This window comes from Apodemus sylvaticus, chromosome 14 (genome assembly GCF_947179515.1).
Source record: "Apodemus sylvaticus chromosome 14, mApoSyl1.1, whole genome shotgun sequence".
In the NCBI taxonomy this organism is placed as follows: Eukaryota; Metazoa; Chordata; class Mammalia; order Rodentia; family Muridae; genus Apodemus; species Apodemus sylvaticus.
Window position 1 is genome coordinate 9,195,035 of NC_067485.1, and position 16,604 is coordinate 9,211,638.

Sequence of the window (16,604 nt, forward strand, 5' to 3'; positions counted from 1 at the left end):
TATCAATACCATGCAGTTTTTATCACTATTGCTCTGTTGTACAACATGGATTGGCAGGACCTTGACTTTCTGTCTCCACCTCCCAAGTGTTGGGATTGTAGGCATGAGCTACTCTACCCAGTTTATGTGATGCTGAGGACTGAATCCAGAGCTTTGTACGTGCTAGGAAAGTTCTGTCAACTGAGCCAAAGCTCCAGCCGTGGCTGATAGGTTTTGCTTACAAGCTTTTTGTGGTTTTGATGTTGTTTTTAAGGCAGGGTCTCACTGTGTAGCTCTGGATGACTTGGAATTTGCTATGTAGACCAGGCTAGCCTCAAACTCAGAGAGATCCAGCTACTTCTGCCTCCTGGGCGTGGTGACTAACACAGTGCCACACTGGTGCACCTTCTGTGCTTGTGAGACACATACTGAAGTTAGAGCTTTCTGAACTGGCGATACTTCTAACTCAGGCCAGCCATAGACCAGACACATCCTGTAAACAGCTCATCTGCTCCCAGGTTCCAAACCCATTTCCTAGCTCGGCCATTCACTGCCTCCTGTCTCTGGGCTCCAGTCTGTGCTTTGGGCTTCCTGTGTCACTTAAAGTTTCACTTTGCTAATTTACCACTTGCTGTCTCCTTTGCTCTGATCTCCTCAGTGTAATACTTGTGCTTTTTCAGCTTTGTCTGGGACATCTTTTATCTCAGCGAGAAAATTCAGACTTGTATAAAAACAGCTAACTAAGTAGATAAATTACAGTGTCAATTATCCAATCACAGTTAATGGGCCATTACTACTACTACTACTACTACTACTACTTACTATTCAGTAAGTTTCTGTGGGTTGGAGGTATAGCTCAGTGGTACAATCCTTGTTGAGTGTGCACTAGGCCCTGGGTCTCATGCTGGCACTGAAGAAGAATGTTCTTAGCTCCTAGAGCAGTACTAGTTACTTTTGGGCACCAAAGGGAAGAGATGAGGTTCTATTAGACAGTTGTGATTTTGGACAACTTAACTTGGATCTTTTTCATGACTGCATGTATGTGGAGGTTCTCTGCTTCTCAAACACCTCTCTTCTCCCCAGAATGAAAAGATAATAGAACAGCAACTCCTTGTGGACCAGCTGAGTGAGGAACTAGCAAAACGCAGCTCATCAGTGCCTACCTCAACTAAGGAAAGCTGTGGGGATGGGCCCGATGCCAGGGCCTCGGAAAAGAGACCTCACACAGCTCCGTTTGAGAGTCACTGGGGACATTATGTTTACATCCCATCACGACAGGACCTCAGGAAGGTGAGTTGAGCACTGGCTGCGTGCCATGAGATCTGAAAGCTGTTTGCAACACCAGAGTGCTTGCACGCCTTGGAGCAGAGCACTATCAGAGCACTCCACTCTGCACTGCCCAGCGCATGTGCGCACACTCACTATCGACGCCCCCCCCCCCCACGGTGTTCTGCATTCCCAAAAGAAAGGTACACATAAACAGCCTTATATTTTAAATACCTTAAACAACTCAATAGCTGGGCCACTCCCTAACTCCACATCGCTAGCACACACTCCGCTCTGATTCCTGAGTTAATACTTACTAAATCTATATAGATGTATCCTTGCTGCCCTGGACCCTGCTGGGCAGCCCTCCTGGGATCGCTCCCCCCCACCCCCGCCCCTGCCCCTACATTTCAGCTGTCTCTTCCTCCTGACCTTTCTGACATGACTAAGTTCAATGGCATCATGAGTTTGTCCTGTAACTTCTCAGAGTGAAGTGAGGCCAGGCAGGGAGGTTGCTTATCTAATTTGTCTTTGTTTTCAGGGTGAACCCTTGTGTGGTTTGGCATTCTGAGTGATAGTCAAGACAGATGGCATAAACATCACATGAAATGTAGAGATAGCTTTTTTCTGTGAATGTGCAGGGAGCAAATCCATGTCCATGCAGGTTTATCTTAGAGTGTTTATCTTGTGTGTGTGGATGCTTTGCCTGTGTGTGTCTGTGTGCATCGTGTGCTTGCCTAGTACCCTGTGGCTGGAGAGGGCATCAGATCCCCTAGACCTGGAGTTCAGTTGGTAGCTGCTGTGCAGGTGTTGGAACTAAACCCAGGTCCTCTGCAAGAGCAGCTGGTGCTCTTGACCACTGTACGTCTCTCCAGCACCAATGTAGGGTTTAGTGGAATAAAGCAAAAAAATATATTATAAAAAAGACCTCATATCAGATTGAATTTTGGTTTCTACTTACTAATGTTATAAACGGAAATAGTTTGAGATCTTTAGTAAGTTAGTCAGGATGAGAAGTGGGCAGGCAGCAGGTGTAGGGAGAGGTAGGCTCTGTCAGGCAGGTGTACATGTGACTGAACCCAAGCAAGTGCAGGCTTCTCAGAGCAAGTCTGGGGACCCCAGTGGGATGCAGAGTTCACAAGAGTGCTGAGTCCAACAGCACTGCCCACCGCATGCATGCTCAGCGTAAATCCACAGTACCTGCTATGTCCCGGGCTCAGGTGACAGTGCCCAGCATAGCACCACCCCGCAGTGTCCTCACCACACATCCACGGCTCCCCTATTATGTCCCAGGCTTGGGTTCTGCAAGGTCAGTGGGACAAATGCTATTGTTACTGGTATCTTTTCAGGTTTAAGTGTTTAAATGTTCATTAAATGTTTTAAACCATTGTAATCATTAATTTCAGTTTTGCTTTAGGAAGCTACTGACATTTTCTTTCTGGTTGAATACATAGTTAATTTCCATTGACTGTTAGGCCTTTGCATCACTGTGACCAAAAACTAAGAAAAACAAGTTAAAGGAGGAAAGCTTTATTTGGCTTGTGGGTTCCAGGGGTTTGGTCCTTGATCACTTGGCTCCTTGTTTCCAGCCCTTTGTGAGGCAGAATATCTTGGCCACGGGAGCATGTGGCAGGAAAGTTTTATTGCCTCAGTCCTGTGAGACAGAGAAGGGAAATACACAGAAAGGCCAGAGGCCTCTCCCTTGTACCTCAGTCCTCAGCACTAGGAGGCCACTTAGAAACCTTTACTCCCTGTCTACCTCATTGTTACCGGTCACTAGGTGACCAACCATAGGAACATCAAAATCAGATGTAAGGGGATTGATACCATGCACACACCTTTGGAATGAGAATGTGAGGGCTCAGTGGGCCGCTAATTGAATTTGTAAGTTTTCAGTTTTCTTTGAAATTTTCACACATGAGTATAATAATGTCCATCCCTTTCTCTCCCTCTCCAACTCCCCTCATCACCTTCCCAAGTACATGCCCTATAATTATTTACTTACTTAACCCACTAAGTCTGGTTAGTGCTGCCCATATGTGCATGGGCAGGAGGTCACCCACTAAGGCATATGGAACCTACCAGTCAGCTCACATCTGAAGAAAGGAATAGCATCTCCCTCTCTCAACATTCACAGCCTGCCAATGGCTCTTCAGTGAGGGGAAACTACTGTGATACCTGCGCCCTGCTATACTGACAGTTCTAGTAGCTTATGCAGTGAATGTCTTCTGAAGATTTCATTATTTACTTTGATTTTGAGAAGTCATCCTGTTATTTCCTTATTGAGAGGTGAGGGACAAGGAAATATTTGGAAATAGAATCTAGAACAAAAGTATAAAAGCAGTTTCTACCCCACTATTTCCAGAGTCATTTTGAGTACTTAAAATACATTTTTAGTAGAAACATTATATTATTAATATTCCTAGGTATCCCATACAATTTACTTATTGTATAATATATATTAAAGTATTATTTGGAACATTAATTTAGTAATGTCTGTCCTCCAAATGTATTAAGGATGAGTGAATGTCTCTGTCTTCCGGAGCTGGAATGTTGTCATAACGGAGAACAACGCAGATGTGAGATTTCCCATGTTGGGATTTGGGTAGAGGGGCTTCATACTGCAGTAGCCCTGTACTTCCTCACCGCTTTGATCTGGGACAGTTGAGTCATGCTGGGGACCACAAGCCATTCCAGAGAGTAGGGGTGTCTTCATACTTGTCCAGAGCTTTGTCTTGAATGCTGTCCTCCATAAAACTTCCACTGAAAATAGAAGACAAGGCGCTGCATGGTACCTAGAAGAAATGTGTGTCTGTGAAGAACAGTATTGTGGAATTAACTTTGGTATTTTACAGGGAACATATTTTCAGTGATAGAATACATCAGAGTATTTACCTATATCTCCCCTAAAACATTGTGCATCCTAAGATAAGAGCTGACATTAAAGAATCACCTCTATTGTTGGGTGGTCTGCTTGCAAGGTCTGCTCAAGTCCTCCCATATACTCTCTGGATCAAGTATTCGCTGGGTTCCGAACTCGCAGTCAGATGCTGATGGGTCACTTAGAGGACCAGGACGAAGTTCTCCACTGCCAGTTCTCTGACAACAGTGATGACGAGGACTCAGAGGGCCAGGAGAAGCCCAGAGTCAGGTATGTCTCAGGGCTCTCAGTAAGCATCGTCCTTATAATGGGTGGTTTCTCTGTTTCCATTTAATACACAGTGGGTAGTTTCTGCTAAATCTTCTGTCATCTTCACGTATTAAGAAAATAGTGTTTGAACAGAAGTCTTTTTTTTTTAACTTTTAAAAATTTATTAACTTGGGGGCTGGACAGATGGCTCAGCAGTTAAGAGCACTGACTGCTCTTCCAGAGGTCCTGAGTTCAATTCCCAACAACTGCATGGTGGCTCACAATCATCTGTAATGGGATCCGATGCCCTCTGCTGGTGAGTCTGAAGAGAGCTACAGTGTACCTATATACATAAAATGAATAAATAAATCTTTTTAAAATTTTTATTTACTTTATTGTATTTGAATGTGTGTTTCCTCCATGTGTATGTCTTCGTATTGCCTGCCTGCCTGGGGCCTGAGGAGCCAGAAGAGGGCTTCAGACTCTGGGCCTGGAGTTACAGTTGGTTGCTCGTGGCCATGCAGATGCTGGGAACTGAACCTGGCTTCTCTCTGAAAGAGCAGCGAGTGTGCTTAACCACTGAGCCACTAGACTGAAGCATTAGGAGAGGATATTTTGTTTGTTTGTTTTGCTTTGTTGTTTGATTTTTGTATTCTGCCACAAAACTACAAACATTGGATCCGAGTTGGAGGTAATCCCTTTATTTTAAAGAATATTAGTAAAAAATGCTTGTTCCATACAATTACCTTTTAAAATCATTCTGTTACCTTTTAGAGGATCTAATTTGAGAGCCTGGGAAATACTAATGAAGAAGTTGCCTTTAATCCTAATGTTCTAAAACTGTTCTTTTTTAGATCTAGAAGTCACTCATGGGCCAAAAAGCCAGGCTCTGTTTGCTCTCTGGTTGAACTGGGTGGCACTCAGGCTGAGCCTCAGAGGTCCTATCTGGGGAACGGAGGTAGGTGTCCTCGGATGGCCACAAGTGGGCCACAGAGCCTGCTGTGCTACTGAAGCACACCTCACAGCCTCACTTGGGCCTCCATTTTTCCAACTTATCCATTCCTTAGTAATCTTTTTGGTTTGGTTTGGTTTCTAAAACCTGCGTGTACTTCTTACCTGCAGTCTCAGCACTCAGGCACCCAAGGCAGTGAGAATTCAAAGTAACCCTAATTACTAATGAGCTCTTGCCTCAAAAGCAAAAGCAAAAAGATTTCCACCAGTCAGCTGTGTGGAGACAAACTTCAGGGACAGAAGTTTAGATGCAGCCTTGCTCTGATTTGCGCTGTATTGCTGATTACTGTGCATGCCTGCTAGGAGTCTGTCTCCTCAGGTCAGTGCTCCACCTTACTTGAAGCCTAATTAGTGTCCTATATGCTAGCAATGTTTTATTAAAAACATTATGTAATCAGTAGTAATAAAAAAAGAAGGAGCCATGAATCTGAGAGGCAGTGGCAGGGAGCGTGGAAGGAGCTGATGTGGAAAAGAAGGGAGGGCAGAGGGGAGGACGGCGGAGGCGGGCCATATCACTCTAATTACAGCTTTAAAAATGAAAAGATGAAATATTCTATAAGTATCAGTTAAATCCAATGAATTCATGAAATTCTTAGACAAATGGATGGAGCTGGTGAACATCATACTAAGTGAGGTAACCCAGTCTCAAAAGATCAGTCATGGTATGCACTCACTAATAAGTGGATATTAGCCTAGAAACTTGGAATACCCAAGACATAATCCACACATCAAATGATGTCCAAGAAGAAGGAAGGAGTGGCCCCTGGTTCTGGAAAGGCTCAGTGCAGCAGTGTAGGGGAATACCAGAACAGGGAAGTGGGAAGGGGTGGATGGGGGAACAGGGGGAGGGAAGAGGACTTATGGGACTTTCGGGGAGTAGGGAGCCAGAAAAGGGGAAATCATTTGAAATGTAAATAAAAAAATATATCGAATTTAAAAAAGGAAAAAAATGCAGATTCAGAGGCCCAACACCACCAAATTAAAATCAGTCTGGGAACTGACAAAAAAAAAAAAATGAAAAGAGCCGGGCAGTGGTGGCACACACCTTTAATCCCAGCACTTGGGAGGCAGAGGCAAGTGGATTTCTGAGTTTGAGGCTAGCCTGGTCTACAGAGTGAGTTCCAGGACAGCCAGGGCTACACAGGAAACCCTGTCTTGGAAAAACCAATAAATAAATAAATAAATAAATAAATAAATAAATAAATAAATAAATAGAAAAGTTTTTAAACTCATGTGTGTCTGTGTGGGGGATTGTACACATATGCACAAATACCTGCGGAGGCCAGGAGTGTTGATGTTACAGTTGTGAGCCAGTGGTGTACCAATGTGGGTACTGGGAATCTAACTCAGGTCCTCTGCAAGGGCAGCATGTGCTCTTAACTTCTGAGCCACTTTTCCACCAAACCTAATAAGATATTTTAACTTACACAGTTTGACCTGTAAGTGGGTTAATGCACAAAAGTAAGGTTATACAGAATTTACTGTCAAAAGTGTCAAATTATGAAAATAACATGCTTATAATATCTACCAAAATTAGACTAAAAGTAAAACTAATGGTAACTTTAGAATGCAGAATTAGTAAACTTAAGTGATAGTGAAGTGTCCTGAGTCATTTGTTACCAGTCTCCAGTCACAAAAGAAACTCAGGCCAGAACGCATGTGAGTGCCACACTAGTGCCTTCTGTGCAAGCCCGGGTAGGAAAGTAGAGTGAGCAGCCACAGCGGCAGGCTGTGCATACTTGGACCCTGACACCCTCTGCTGTAGCAGTCTTGAGGGGCAAGGAGGCTGCCTCCATATCTACCTCAGATAAGCACCTAAACGGAACTAAAGCTATTCTTTCAGCCAGATGAGGTATGATAAAACACATGCATAATATGTATAAAGATTATATTTTAAATTAAAAAACTTAAACTAAAAACTTCCGTAAGCTGAACGCTTAGGTGTCAATAACTGCACATACTTCCTGTTTTGATTCCACTCCTGTTCTTCTGCTACCCCCGTGTGTTGGTTAGACGAGAGCAGCCCCAGAGGCTTGTTCTAGTACCTGGTCTCCAGTTGGTAGACTGTGTGCGAAGGCTTAGGAGGGGGGGATCTTGTTGACGGAAGTGTGTCACTGGGGACAGGGGGACCGTGTTGACGGAAGTGTGTCACTGGGGACGGGGGACCGTGTTGACGGAAGTGTGTCACTGGGGACAGGGGGACCGTGTTGATGGAAGTGTGTCACTGGGGACAGGGGGACCGTGTTGACGGAAGTGTGTCACTGGGGACAGGGGGACCGTGTTGACGGAAGTGTGTCACTGGGGACAGGGGGACCGTGTTGACGGAAGTGTGTCACTGGGGACAGGGGGACTGTGTTGACGGAAGTGTGTCACTGGGGACAGGGGGACCGTGTTGATGGAAGTGTGTCACTGGGGACAGGGGGACCGTGTTGATGGAAGTGTGTCACTGGGGACAGGGGGACCGTGTTGACGGAAGTGTGTCACTGGGGACGGGGGACCGTGTTGACGGAAGTGTGTCACTGGGGACAGGGGGGACCGTGTTGATGGAAGTGTGTCACTGGGGACAGGGGGACCGTGTTGATGGAAGTGTGTCACTGGGGACAGGGGGACTGTGTTGATGGAAGTGTGTCACTGGGGACAGGGGGACTGTGTTGACGGAAGTGTGTCACTGGGGACAGGGGGACTGTGTTGATGGAAGTGTGTCACTGGGGACAGGGGGACTGTGTTGATGGAAGTGTGTCACTGGGGACAGGGGGACTGTGTTGACGGAAGTGTGTCACTGGGGACAGGGGGACTGTGTTGATGGAAGTGTGTCACTGGGGACAGGGGGACCGTGTTGACGGAAGTGTGTCACTGGGGACAGGGGGACTGTGTTGACGGAAGTGTGTCACTGGGGACAGGGGGACCGTGTTGATGGAAGTGTGTCACTGGGGACAGGGGGACTGTGTTGACGGAAGTGTGTCACTGGGGACAGGGGGACTGTGTTGATGGAAGTGTGTCACTGGGGACAGGGGGACCATGTTGACGGAAGTGTGTCACTGGGGACAGGGGGACTGTGTTGACGGAAGTGTGTCACTGGGGACAGGGGGACTGTGTTGATGGAAGTGTGTCACTGGGGACAGGGGGACTGTGTTGATGGAAGTGTGTCACTGGGGACAGGGGGACTGTGTTGACGGAAGTGTGTCACTGGGGACAGGGGGACTGTGTTGATGGAAGTGTGTCACTGGGGACAGGGGGACCATGTTGACGGAAGTGTGTCACTGGGGACAGGGGGACCGTGTTGACGGAAGTGTGTCACTGGGGACAGGGGGACTGTGTTGATGGAAGTGTGTCACTGGGGACAGGGGGACTGTGTTGACGGAAGTGTGTCACTGGGGACAGGGGGACTGTGTTGATGGAAGTGTGTCACTGGGGACAGGGGGACTGTGTTGATGGAAGTGTGTCACTGGGGACAGGGGGACTGTGTTGACGGAAGTGTGTCACTGGGGACAGGGGGACTGTGTTGATGGAAGTGTGTCACTGGGGACAGGGGGACCGTGTTGACGGAAGTGTGTCACTGGGGACAGGGGGACCGTGTTGACGGAAGTGTGTCACTGGGGACAGGGGGACTGTGTTGACGGAAGTGTGTCACTGGGGACAGGGGGACCGTGTTGACGGAAGTGTGTCACTGGGGACAGGTGGACTGTGTTGACGGAAGTGTGTCACTGGGGACAGGTTTAAAAACTCACACCATTCCCGCTGTGCTCTCTGCCCCATGGTTCTGGGTCAAGGTGCAAGCTCTCCGTGGTCCCTGCTGCCACGTCTTGACTCTGCCGCCAGCCCTCTCACTCTTTGAAGCTATGAGCCAAATCCAGTGGTGTGTTCTTTAAATTGCACAGCCATGATGGAATCTGCACGATTCCCACAGCAATAAAGAAGTGACTAAGACACTCTAGGCTGACTTTGTTCTGTTTTTAAACGTTTCAAAACTCTGCTTCAGTTGAATATTTTATACACTGAGACCTTTGTTTTTGATGTTAAAGATTCGAAGATGGAATCTCTCCAGGAGAGTCAAGAGATAAATTTACAAAAATTAAGGACTTCAGAACTCATACTTAACAAAGCTAAACAAAAAATGAGAGAACTTACAATTAACATCAGGATGAAAGAAGATCTGATCAAAGAGTTAATAAAAACAGGTAACAGTATCTTTCCTTGTGTGAGAAGGCAGAGCATCAGACTGCCTGTGATGTGGTGACATGCACCCCAGCTCCCAGCTGCTCTCTGCGCTCTCTCGGGTCAGGAGTCTGGGAAGCTGGGACCCACCATTGAACTGTTGTAGCTGCTGTGAGCTTTGTGCTGGACAAAGCTTCACGACCCTTTACGTGTGCACCTTAACGGAAGGCTTTGCTCCTTTCTCCTGTAGAGCAGGATTAAACCCAGGACCTTAGCTGAGCCTCCCCTCTATAATCCCAACACTTTAGAGCTTGAAAATGAGGATTTCTGTAAGTTCAAGGTCAGTTTGAGCCAGTAGTGAATTCCGGGATAGTCTGAGCTACAGAGTGACTTTCCCTCTGTAATATGACAGCAGTGATAGCAACACCAAGGCAGAGCAGCTCAGATGTGTGAAGTGCTGGTGACTGGGTGCAGCCAAGTAGGCCAGGGCTTAAGGACAACTCCTAATTGTGAGCCAGCGTTGGCTTAGTTCAGTTTTAATTAATTATCTTTTCCCTTTGGGGATTAAACCCAGAGTTTTGAGCACTCTACACAAGAACTCTACCAATGAGCTATATTCTCAGCCTGACAGTTTATTGATAATATTAAATATTGTATTTTGGTTGTAGATAATTTTTATTTCTCTGAAAATATAAAGTTTTGTCCTTAGGAGTTATTTTCTGTGGTGAAGCAAGCTTTTGTCAGGCTGGGAGTGGACACAGGCTCATTGATCTTTTTCCTTCCCAGTAGTCTCAGTTGTATATTGTTGTTACATAGGTAGAGAGTTTTAGAATAAGAAGGTAGTTTACTGTGTATTTAGGTTAAGAACTCCATTTAAAAGATTTTAATGTCTGTTGCATGCATAGGTTCTGCTAATTTAACCAACAGCTGGGATTTACTGAGAGAACAAGAAAGTAGTTCATGGAGCTGGGAAGGGCTGAAACACAGCTTAGGAGGCTCAGAAATTGAGTATCTTCATGGCCTGAGTTCAGATCCCAGGATCTACCTTATAGAAAGAAGAACTGACTCTTGAAAGTTATCCTCAGGCCTCTACTTGATACATTTGGGACATGGACACACACACACACACACACACACACACACACACACACACATAAGCAAATAAATTTAAAAAAATAACTACTTCAACTAAATGAAAAAAAAAGAATAGTTAGCTCTTTAAATATTTTAAATTGTATTTATTTGTTGTGTGTCTGTACATGCATGCCATGGTAGTGCTGGAGCATGTGTATACACCCCATGGAACTAGAGTTGGGAATGGTTATGAGCCCCATGTAGGTACTGGGAAGTGTGCTCAGGTTTTCTGAAGAGCAGCCAGTGCCCTTGACTGATGAGCCATCTCTCCAGCCTCCTCATATCTTAGCTGAAGTTTGATGCCTGCAAACCTCAGCTGCAATGTGAGAGGATATAAAGAACTCACTGGGCTGGAGAGATGGGTTTGGTTCTCAGCTCTCACACTGGGTGACTTAGAATCATTTGTAACTCTAAGCTCAGAGGACCAGACAGCCTCTTCTGGCCCCAGTGGGCACCACATACATGTGCATTGACATACACAGATATGCACATATACATACATAAAAATAGACCTTAACTATAACTTTAAGCACAAAAGACAAAGCAGTGAAGAGATAGCTGGAACCAGATGGAAACAGTCATTAAGAGGGCTGGTAGCAGGCAGGGTTTGACCTCCAGAGCCTGGAGGTCAAGCTGCCTGTGTAAAGATACCTCAGTTGTAACCACCACTAGTTTAGAGTACAGGGTTGGAGTTGGAGTTTGTAATTCTTCTTCCTGCTGTGTTTCGGTGAAGGTAACAATGCCAAGTCTGTGAGCAGACAGTATTCTTTGAAGGTAACAAAACTGGAACATGAAGCTGAGCAGGCAAAAGTGGAACTCACTGAAACCCGAAAGCAGCTGCAGGAACTGGAAAGCAAAGACCTTTCTGATGTTGCTTTGAAGGTAAAATTACAGAAAGAGTTCCGTAAAAAGATGGACGCTGCGAAGCTGAGAGTTCAGGTAACTTACAAAATACAACCCAGTAACCTCACAAGCCACCTTGCTCGCATTTGTTGTGTGTCGCGTTTTTGAGACAGTATTTCATTGTGTGTAGTAGCCCTGGCTGTCCTGTCCAGGCTGGCTGTGAACTCGCAGAGTTCAAGTTTGCAGAGTTCTGGCATTAAAGATGTGCTCCATCATTCCGGGCCAAGTCATCCTTTCTTAGTTCTCAATCCTGCTGGGCTAGGATGAAGCCAGTGGTACAGGACTTACCGTGTGTGTGTGTGTGTGTGTGTGTGTGTGTGACTGACCCTGGTTTTGATCCCTGGTACCACAAAAGGAAAACAAGTCTCCCAATTCTTGGATTGAGAGAAATGGAATTCAGTTTACTCATTGGAACTGTATGATATGAAATTTCCTTTTACCTAGAGTGCTTACTTAATGTATTTTACAGTCTGGGTAGTGTATTTATTTATTCAATAAGCATTTAATCTTGGCATAAAATCATGTATATAAGACATAAAGAGCAAAAATTGTGTCCTTTTCTGAAAGATAATAAACAGTTAATCAGTGCATATACAGCATCAGGAAACAGGTGACACTTTGTAGACACTCTGCTGCAGATGTGAATTGTTTTAGTTTTTGAAACCGTAATTGGTTGGTTTAAAAGGTTAGTCACTTTAAGTCACTTTAAGTACTACAACCCAGACTTTCCATATGCTTTGGGTTTAGCAGTAACTTCAGAAAGAGTTACAACTACTTCTTCTTCTTCTTCTTCTTCTTCTTCTTCTTCTTCTTCTTCTTCTTCTTCTTCTTCTTCTTCTTCTTCTTCTTCTTCTTCTTCTTCTTTTTTTGATTTTTTGGATTTGTTTTTTTGAGACAGGGTTTCTCTGTATAGCCCTGGCTGTCCTGGAACTTACTCTGTAGACCAGGCTAGCCTCGAACTCAGAAATTTGCCTGCCTCTGCCTCCCAGAGTGCTGGGATTACAGGTGTGCACCACCACCGCCTGGCTACAACTTCTTTTCTAGGGTTGAGCATGATGTTTAATGAGCGTGTGTAAGGCCCTAGGTTCAGGTCTGGAGGAAAACACACACATGCATATCCTATTCAGTAAGAATATTCTGTATAGGGCTGGAGAGACAGCTCAGTGGTTAAGAGCACTGACTGCTCTCCCAGAGGTCCTGAGTTCAATTCCCAGCAACCACATGGTGGCTCACAACCATCTGTAGTAGGATCCAATGCCTCTTCTGGTGTGTCTGAAGACAGCTATAGAGTATATATATATATATATATATATATATATATATATATATATATATATAAATCTTGGGAAAAGAATATTCTATACAAAAAGATTTTTGTGCAAGGAAGTCATTTCCAGGTATTTTGAAGACTCTAGAATGTGCTTGCAATTGTTTCTTTTGTTTTGTACTTTTTTAAAAGATTTATTTAGTTATTTTATGTATATGAGTACACTGTAGCTGTACCAATGGTTGTGAGCCTTCATGTGGTTGCTGGGAATTGAACTCAGGACCTCTGCTTGCTCCAGCCCCACTCGCTCCAGCCCTGCTCACTCAGGCTCCTTGTTTTGTATTTTTTGAGGCAGAATCTTAATATGTAGCCAAGCCTGTCTTCCTCACTGTCCTCTCTACTTCAGCCTCTTGAGAGCTCGGACTAAAGGGGATGCTGCCCTACCTGCCCCCATCCTATCTGCTGTTCCCTGCTGTCCCCATTGTATGTAGGGCTGAGCTATAACCACCTCTTCAGAACTTTATTGCTGCTTGGTTGTGTTCGGTGCTGTTTATGGCAGTCTTGGAAACATCATAGGGAGGGGCTCTATTGGCATGGGAGACCTCCATGTCTCCCAGCAGTGGGAGGTCCTGGCACACCAGAGAAGTAACAACAGATGTTCATCTTGTTACAAATAAAAACAATGATGCAGTTCCACTCAAACTAAAAAAGTAATAAAGCTCTGAAGAGGTAAGCAGTTCTGGCTTTTCCTGTTTCCTGCTATATGTGCTTTTTTGCTGATGGGGCAACAAAGAAAAGAAAACAAAGACACGAACTGAATGTCAGAGAAAACATCTAATTGAGCAGAGGGCTGAAATAAAGTGCACCCTTTCAGAAGTTCTCCTGTGGTGATGTGCGTCTGCACACCTGGTGTGCACTGAAAGTGGCACAGTAGTCTTCCCTAGGGAAGAGCCCCCAATCGGATATCCAATACCAGGCAGTCCACTCTGAAGTCACATGTGTACAAGTAACATTGGACAGACCAAGCAGGTTGTAGTTATATGTTTAGGAATGTGTGTGTGTGTGTGTGTGTGTGTGTGTGTGTGTGTGTAATATGTGCATATTTATGTAACGGCAATTACAGACCATTAGAGATCAAGTGGGAGTGCAAAGGAAGAATTGGAGGAGGAAAGGGAAGGGAGGAAATGTCATTATTTTAATTTTATGTATGTGTGTGTGTGTGTGTATGTGTGTGTGTGTATAATATTATATATATTATATATAATTATATATATAATATATATATATAATTAAAGAGCTGGTATGGTGGTATATTCTTATAGTTCCAGCATCCAAGACAGTTGAGGATTATGAGTTCAAGCCCAACCTGGATTATTCTCTGAAATTAACAAGATGTTTTGCATGGAAATAATACTACCTCAGTCTAATTGATGCTTTCAGTGCAGGCAATAGTGTGATTAATGCCAGTCCAAGATTTACTTTAAATAGAACTGCTGTAACCTTCAATATTTGCATGGATATTTAAATTATACAAATATATGTTTATCTTAGTAATCTATTTCCAAAATTAAGATGATTACTTATGACCTGCATAATGTGTTAAGAACTTCTTTAATTCTTTTTGCTTATTTATCAGAGAGAGTCTTGTTATGTAACCTTAGGTATCCTAGAACTTGTTACGTAAACCTGGCTGAACTTGAACTTGTGGTCATCTTCCTGGCTGTGCCTTCTAAAGCTAGGATAATCACCACACCCTATCCCTTACTTTCTCATGGTGCCACGATACAAGTCTGGGATGTGTCATTCATTTACCTGGGAGTAATTTGTTACACGCTGGTGTTTAATACTACTATAAACACTTGGAAAATGTGAGTGTGCTTTTAGTGCTACTAACAGATCATTTTGAATGTAATGGACTTTCAAGGAAAATGACCAGTTCTACTCAACTTCTTCAGAGGTTCACTGACTCAGGCTACAGTTGAAACAGAAAAATAGGACCCCCAAACAAGAGTGGAATTTTGTGTAGTTACCTCCAGGATCCATAGAAAATAAAAGGGAGTGGATTCTTTTATATGAACATGTCTTATAACTGATGAACATTTCATGAATAATTGTGTCATGGAACAGGAGATGTAGATTTAGAGTCTGGGATAACATAATTTTATATATAAACTCAGTTTTATGTTCTAGGTTTTATCATATACACCCGTATATTTTTCACCATATGTATAAATCATGCATGTGCATGTTTGAGACAGTGTCTCACTCTCAAGCCCAGGAACTCTCTGGCCTGTAACTTGTGATTATCCTGCCTCAACCTTTTCAGTGTGGAGATTGTAGGTGTGAGTCACTGTGTGTGTGTGTGCATGTGTGCGTGTGTGCGTGTGTGTGTGTGTGCGTGTGTGTGTGTGTGTGTGTGTGTGTGTGTGTGTGTGTGTGTGTTACAGAAGACACTGCAAGTGGACTGCAGATTAGACACTAACTAGAATACTTCATGCCACATATATTTTAAGTTAAAATCTTCATAAAAAAGCAAAAGTGGTTAAGTTTCCTGATTATTAACATAAGTTTCATCATTTTTGTTTATATATCTAGTGAACATGCAATGTTTTCAATTACAAAATTAGAAGCAAGAGATCCTATCTTAACGTTTAAAAAAAAAACTATAGAAAAGTAAGCATGTGTTAGTGAACCTGTCAAAAATAAATGTAAATGTGAGAAAATGGCTGCCCTTACTGCTGATTGAAAATATTGCACCATTAGGAAATGAGAAAACTATTCCTCCTTATTCTGGAGTATTCTGTGTGATCTCAGGTCTTACAAAAGAAGCAGCAAGATAGTAAGAAATTGGCATCGCTGTCCATCCAGAATGAGAAGCGGGCCAGTGAGCTGGAGCAGAACGTGGAGCACCTGAAATACCAGAAAGTGCAGCTGCAGAGCAGGCTCCGAGAAGAGAGCGAGAAGAAGAAGCAGCTGGACGCAGAAGTTAAGAGAGATCAGCAAAAAATCAAAGTAATCTTGTCCATAGTTCCTGCTAAGCATTGTGTGAAACCCTCGGGCCTCCGCTCGGCCGGCGTGTGCGGTGTCTCTTGCCTTGCCTGTTTCTCAGTACTGTCCTTACTCAAGGAAAGCTTGGCTTAGCACATAGTAAAAGCTGTTTACTCAATTCTGAGTACTGTCTTGAAGGTTTGACATCACAAATAAGTTACAATGATTAAAAACTCAGATCTTTAGTTAGGAGTATCAAAACTTAAGTTTATAAAGGAAGCGTGTAAACAATGTTGTTGGTAAAGGCCTGCTCATTTTCAGAGTGCTTTGGGACTCATTGCTCCTACCGCTGGATGGGAGGTTCGATGTAGGCACGGCCCTCTTCTGCATGCACACCCATGCATGCAGGTGGATAAAGGGAGGGAACCATGCGTCAGCCTGGGTCTGGAACAAGGCTGGCATTGTGTCCACCCCGACATTTCTATGCACACACGTATGCGGTGTGTGAGGAGAGCTGCTAGCCTCTCTGTGTCTCTCTGTTCCTGTCTAACTGGGCCTTCACCACACTTTGTTCCCAGGACTCTTTGGAAAAGGATGATCCTAAAAACACTTACTACTCTGTGCGCCAGGCTTTGATCTTTTCAAACAGCAAACAGCCCAAAGCTGCATAACTAGAAACTCCCTGGGACTTTTTAACTTAAGACTTCTTTCTAGAGTAGTTGGTTCTAGAGTCTTGGGAAAGAGGAAGATGTCATCTGTTCCTGCGACACA

General features: G+C 44.2%; 1 protein-coding gene across 1 annotated transcript in view; it reads left to right on the forward strand.

Annotated features, from left to right (window-relative positions):
* The window catches only part of Kif27 (kinesin family member 27), a 68,478-nt gene that overhangs the window by 17,039 nt on the left and 34,835 nt on the right, over positions 1-16,604 (forward strand). Inside the window, exons 5-10 of the mRNA XM_052157358.1 lie at positions 1,063-1,269; positions 4,227-4,396; positions 5,230-5,333; positions 9,409-9,564; positions 11,409-11,614; positions 15,660-15,857. Coding sequence (XP_052013318.1) covers positions 1,063-1,269; positions 4,227-4,396; positions 5,230-5,333; positions 9,409-9,564; positions 11,409-11,614; positions 15,660-15,857 — 1,041 coding nt within the window. The remainder of the gene's footprint in view (positions 1-1,062; positions 1,270-4,226; positions 4,397-5,229; positions 5,334-9,408; positions 9,565-11,408; positions 11,615-15,659; positions 15,858-16,604) is intronic.